Below are 5,535 nucleotides of genomic sequence, written 5' to 3'. Positions count from 1 at the left end.
GCCGTCTCCAGCCATTATTAAAGCTTTAGTAACCTAAAAGTTAGAATTTTGAATTAAGTATTTTTACTAAAGATATGTTCATGAATGTATGATGTTAGGGTTTTGACTGCTCCGAGTGCAAAGTGATATTCATTTTAAGATTAAATATACTTTTCTTCATCTGAACATTTTCACCTCTTAAATGAATATCAAGCATTATATCTTTGGTAAAGTTAATCCAAGTAGATTACCTTATAGAATGAAGCATTTATTGTGTGTGTGTGGTTAGCATATAAATAATGTCTTCATTGGCAGTACAGTAGAAGTGAAACCACCGCAAACATTAAAAAACGGTATATTTTTAATGTCATTAAATTGAATTCAAAATTATTCTTATTTAGACTGTATATAATTATAAATATATTCATGATTTTTAAATGAACTGATATATATACTTTGTTGTAATTTTGTTGACTTGGATTAGCAAATAAAGCTAAAATTATAAATGTCTATGTTTTATGATAATACACTAAAATAATAATAATACATTAACATCTATTTCTATAGTCTAACAAACAAGTAAACAAACTTGATCTCATCTTATTAACTGTAGAATTAAATACATTTTGTACAGCATTCATGTACCCTATTATGTGTTGATCCATGACTTTAATTGTAACTGGATTTCTAATAACATCAGGTTAACGCAACAAAAAATATCATCAATATTACTTTCAGGTTCCCCATTTATTTTACTTAAAAAATAGGGGATCATGCTCAATATTTTTACTTCCTTTTTTACAGTGATTATAGTAAGAGGCAAAAAAGTATAAAATAACCTGATCTAATGCAGTATGTGGGTGAACAGTATAGAAACAAGATGGTGATTTAAGTATTAAAATTTAAGACTTTCTGATCACTAACCAAAAAATAAAAGTAAAAAGTCTAAGATGATAGGACACAATTTTATTGCATTTTTAAAAAGGATTTTACATCTTAATATATGATATAATTACTATAGTGAATTATGTAAATTTGTTCATTCACAAACCAGACTCTGCTCAGAATGTTTGCAACAAGTTTCATGCAGTTTGATTAAATATATTCACTCTGAGAATGTAACGGATTGAAGGGTGCTTTTAGCACCTCCCATGGTCATTATGGAATTAATTTAAATTTCTCATATGGTATCTGAGACTTTGGAATCTCGTGTGTAATCTGTGCATCAACTGTCGATCCATTTCCTCTTTGGTTGCACGTTTGTTGCAGTTAGAGCCACAACACGCCCCTATTCCTTTCCCATACTATTCCTTATTTACCCGTCCCTGTCCCCCTTCCAGGGGTTTCTCATCTCATCATTTTATTCATTGTTGATGGGCATGTTATTAACTGTACTGGAGACTAACCAGAGGGTTCCAGTCCAGTGGGAGCTTGACTATATTATATTGTTACTCTTTGGCAATATTTCACTCCAGTTCCATGGGTTTTATCAGAGGGATTTGTCATACTATTTCTGTCCCTGGTACCTTTTTCCTTCCCCATGACTTAGGATCATGTCACCAGCCTGTGTCGATTCAAGATGGTTAAAGGTTTCCTGGTCCTACAGGCCATTCCACCTGTTCATCATCTTTCTCCAGTCTTTTATTCCAAGCTGTTTGTTGTCCTCCCACCAAACCCGAGACTGATAGCCTGTACTAGGTTTGTCCCATGTCATTCTAATTTCCAATCTGTCCCGTTTTACCATAGGTGGACTTTTTCTCCAGGTTTATCTTTGACAAAGAGGAATGTCAAGAATGGTTATTTGCATATCCTGATATTTTGTCACGCGCGACCCTCTCTTCGTATTATTCTCCTCGGGGTGGTTTCTCTGTTTTTCCCAATGCCCTTCAGACTTACTTTAGCCTTATATGTTTTGTGGGCTGTTCAGAGCATTTGTTTGTCACTTATGTGCTCTCGGGTTGCATTTTCATCTCTCTTTGGTTGACTGACTACTACTCACTCGTTCTGAACAGAAGTTTTCCTTTTACCCTTATCAGCTCCTCCTGGAGGTGGCTATAATGGGCTGTTGTAATCATGTTGGAGAAGTCCTTACTGCGACCGATTTAAAATTGTATCCTTTTGGGTGTTTTTCTTTTTCTACATGCATCTATGACTTAGTTCGATGGGTTTCAGTTCAATTACAGCTCGCGAAGTTCTATTGCTTTTCGAGATGTGATCTTCCATGGTAACCCTTATCCCCTTAGGTCAAGCTCATATGCAGACTCTTTTTGTGGGCTTTTCACAACCAGTGGAATTTTGCAGGGATCCTTTGTCCTCTTTTATTACCCTTCCTCCTACCCTTGTCGTTGACTTAGACTGGCTAAGTTTTTTTCTTATTTTTCCTTTTATTACCCTTCCTCCTACCCTTGTCGATGACTTAGACTGGGTAAGTTTTTCTTCTTATTTTTCCTTTTATTAATGTTTATTGTTTGGATCCTGCTCTAAGGGGAGAGGTGCCTGACCAGGTATTCTTTACTTTCAATTCTGCCCTGCCATGTCAACTTGCATATTATAATTCCATGGTCACACAACTCACCTTGCAGAGATGGGATGTTCCACAATTTTGCTTGTAGGTTTTTCCTCAAGATAGTATTGTTTCATAAGTTTGCCCATTTCGGACCGTACCCTCCAATGGACTACATAGGTAAAGCAGAAGGGGGTAGCTGCCCATCCCTGCCATGCCTTGTATTTAATAAATTGTATATTCTGCTTTTAAAAATAGGGTTTTGTGATCACCTATTGCCCTGTCTCAGGTGTTGTCATTCCTCTGGACTTTTCACCATGTTTTATCCCCCCCCCCTTCTAGCGGAATTTGAGTGTCCCATCCACTTTCCAGTTCCAAGCTGCTAGGTTGGTGGATCATGAAGGCATTCTTCTGAATAGGTTAATGAAAGACAAAAAATATATAGAAATGATTATAAGACCATTCAGTTGAGAGTAGAGCAGTGGTGTTCTGCTGGTGTAGATGATGTACATCCTCCAGTATGAAACATAACAAGAAATGGGAGTGAGATGTCAAAATTGCAATTTACCCCTTCAATTGGGATCCTTCATTCTACCCCCACATGGATGTCAGTTCCCAGTGACTGTGTTTTGGATTTAGAGTAGAACCAATTAACATAAGCCCTCACAGATTGTTACGGTTCTTTCCCTTCTGCTGTCCCTCGATGTTTCTTATTCCAAAGATGTTAATGTGCTCAAGGTGGTTCCGTTCAGTTTCACTTTTGAGGGAAATGGTTTACATTATGTAGACATCTTTTTGATACCAGATATTGGGTTCCTGGATCGGTCTATCAATTTATCATATTCACATGTGCCCCATTCATGAGTTAGGGGGTACTAGATTCCCTCCAGTCTCATGGGTTGAAGACAGTATGATCCACTTTCGTACCCCCACATGGATGTTGGTACCTGGGAGCCTGGGTTTTGGATTGTAGTTGACTTCCTGTGTCGTTTCCATCACGCCCTAGCCACTCTACACCTAGAGGCACATCCTTTTCATTTTACCCATTTTCATAATTTCTGAGTTTGAGTTTCATGACTATTGCATGGTTTAAATCACTTTTTGGCCATAGTTCTCTGTTAGTTGGATGTGCTTCTCTGTTTTCTTCCCATATATGCAACATCTTTCTATGATAGGCGAAGAGTATACCTGGTTCAGAAGTGGTGTGGTTCCCCACATCAGATCTTAGGATCTGATTGTCTCATCTTAGGGATTGTCCTTCAAATGCTTTTTTTTTCCTCGCACCAGTTCCTCCACCTATTCAATGTGAAATTCCAGCTATTTATGTGAGAGGGGTAATGTACCATGTTGGAAGTTATAATTTTCTACACTGAAAATTAATTACTGATAGGTACTTACCTCTGTTCACACTTCCCATCCTTCCTCCCCACTGAGAACCGGTGCTTCCATTCTCTGCCAAAACTTGAAGTGATAATTCGGTAGAATTAAAAAGAGGTAGTCACGTGCATCATGAGGGTATTTTGCACTCTTATTGGTGGAGGATTGACAAATGATGATTTGCATGAGAGACGCATTGGTATCAGTCAATTCCAGTGGAGGGGAGATAGAAAAACTGTGGCATGCATAAATATTTTTTTGCCTAAAGAGAGCAGCACTGAGTGAGAATATATATTTATGTGAGGGGAGGTGAATACCTCTCAGAAATACATTTTAAGTGTAGGAAAATTATAGCTTCCTTGATCCATGAAAATAATAAACAAATCATGTTATAATTACATTATACTGTTGTAAACAAACCATGTTATACTTACATCATAATGTTGTAAACAAACCATGTTATAGTTACATTATACTGTTGTAAACAAACCATGTTATACTTACATCATAATGTTGTAAACAAACCATGTTATAGTTACATTATACTGTTGTAAACGAACCATGTTATAGTTACATCATATTGATCGACTGCTAGTTGGAGTACAAGTCAAAGGATAATTACAAGTGCTAAAAGATACTTCTTTTTGGGGATCTTTTAGTTTCTGGTTTGGGTTTCAATATTTTGGTTTATGTCATAAAGTATCTCATTATTTTAACAGAAAAACCTCTTAGAGGTGTATTTAAAAAATAAAAACCTGCATTTCCTTGATTACATATTTGCTCTGTTGTTATTACTAAGGAAGAGAGAGTAATTGATTTATCTTTCAGGTACCGTTTTCAACCATGATGGCGTTATTGTGCATGTGGTTTGGTATTTCTCTTCCTCTGGTCTTCCTGGGGTATTTTTTTGGCTATCGTAAACAACCGTATGAACACCCCGTAAGAACCAATCAAATTCCTCGACAAGTACCAGACCAGGTGTGGTACATGAATCCTCTGCTTTGGTAAGTCCTCCCATGTATAAGCACATTATTTTGGTACATGGATCCTCTACTTTGGTAAGTCCTCCCATGTATAAGCACATTATTTTGGTACATGGATCATCTGCTTTAGTAAGTCCTCCCATGTATAAGCACATTATTTTGGTACATGGATCCTCTGCTTTGGTAAGTCCTCCCACGTATAAGCACATTATTTTAGTATATGAATCCTCCACTTTGATAAGTCCTCCCATGTATAAGCACATTATTTTGGTACATGGATCCTCTACTTTGGTAAATCCTCCCATGTATAAGCACATATTTGGTACATGGATCCTCTGCTTTGGTAAGTCCTCCCATGTATAAGCACATTATTTTAGTATATGAATCCTCCCATGTATAAGCACATTATTTTGGTACATGGATCCTCTACTTTGGTAAGTCCTCCCATGTATAAGCACATTATTTTGGTACATGGATCCTCTGCTTTGGTAAGTCCTCCTATATATAAGCACATTATTTTGGTACATGGATCCTCTACTTTGGTAAGTCCTCCCATATATAAGCACATTATTTTGGTACATGGATCCTCTACTTTGGTAAGTCCTCCCATGTATAAGCACATTATTTTGGTACATGGATCCTCTGCTTTGGTAAGTCCTCCCATATATACGCACATTATTTTAGTACATGTAT

General features: G+C 36.9%; 1 protein-coding gene across 1 annotated transcript in view; it reads left to right on the top strand.

Annotated features, from left to right (window-relative positions):
• Positions 1 to 5,535, top strand: part of LOC106471010 (transmembrane 9 superfamily member 4-like) — a 16,356-nt gene that overhangs the window by 1,407 nt on the left and 9,414 nt on the right. Inside the window, exon 2 of the mRNA XM_013931596.2 lies at positions 4,688 to 4,863. Coding sequence (XP_013787050.1) covers positions 4,703 to 4,863 — 161 coding nt within the window. The 5' untranslated portion in view covers positions 4,688 to 4,702. The remainder of the gene's footprint in view (positions 1 to 4,687; positions 4,864 to 5,535) is intronic.

The sequence above is a fragment of the Limulus polyphemus genome, unplaced genomic scaffold (assembly GCF_000517525.1).
Source record: "Limulus polyphemus unplaced genomic scaffold, Limulus_polyphemus-2.1.2 Scaffold4352, whole genome shotgun sequence".
Classification (NCBI taxonomy): Eukaryota; Metazoa; Arthropoda; class Merostomata; order Xiphosura; family Limulidae; genus Limulus; species Limulus polyphemus.
This window is presented reverse-complemented; position numbering and strand designations above follow the sequence as displayed.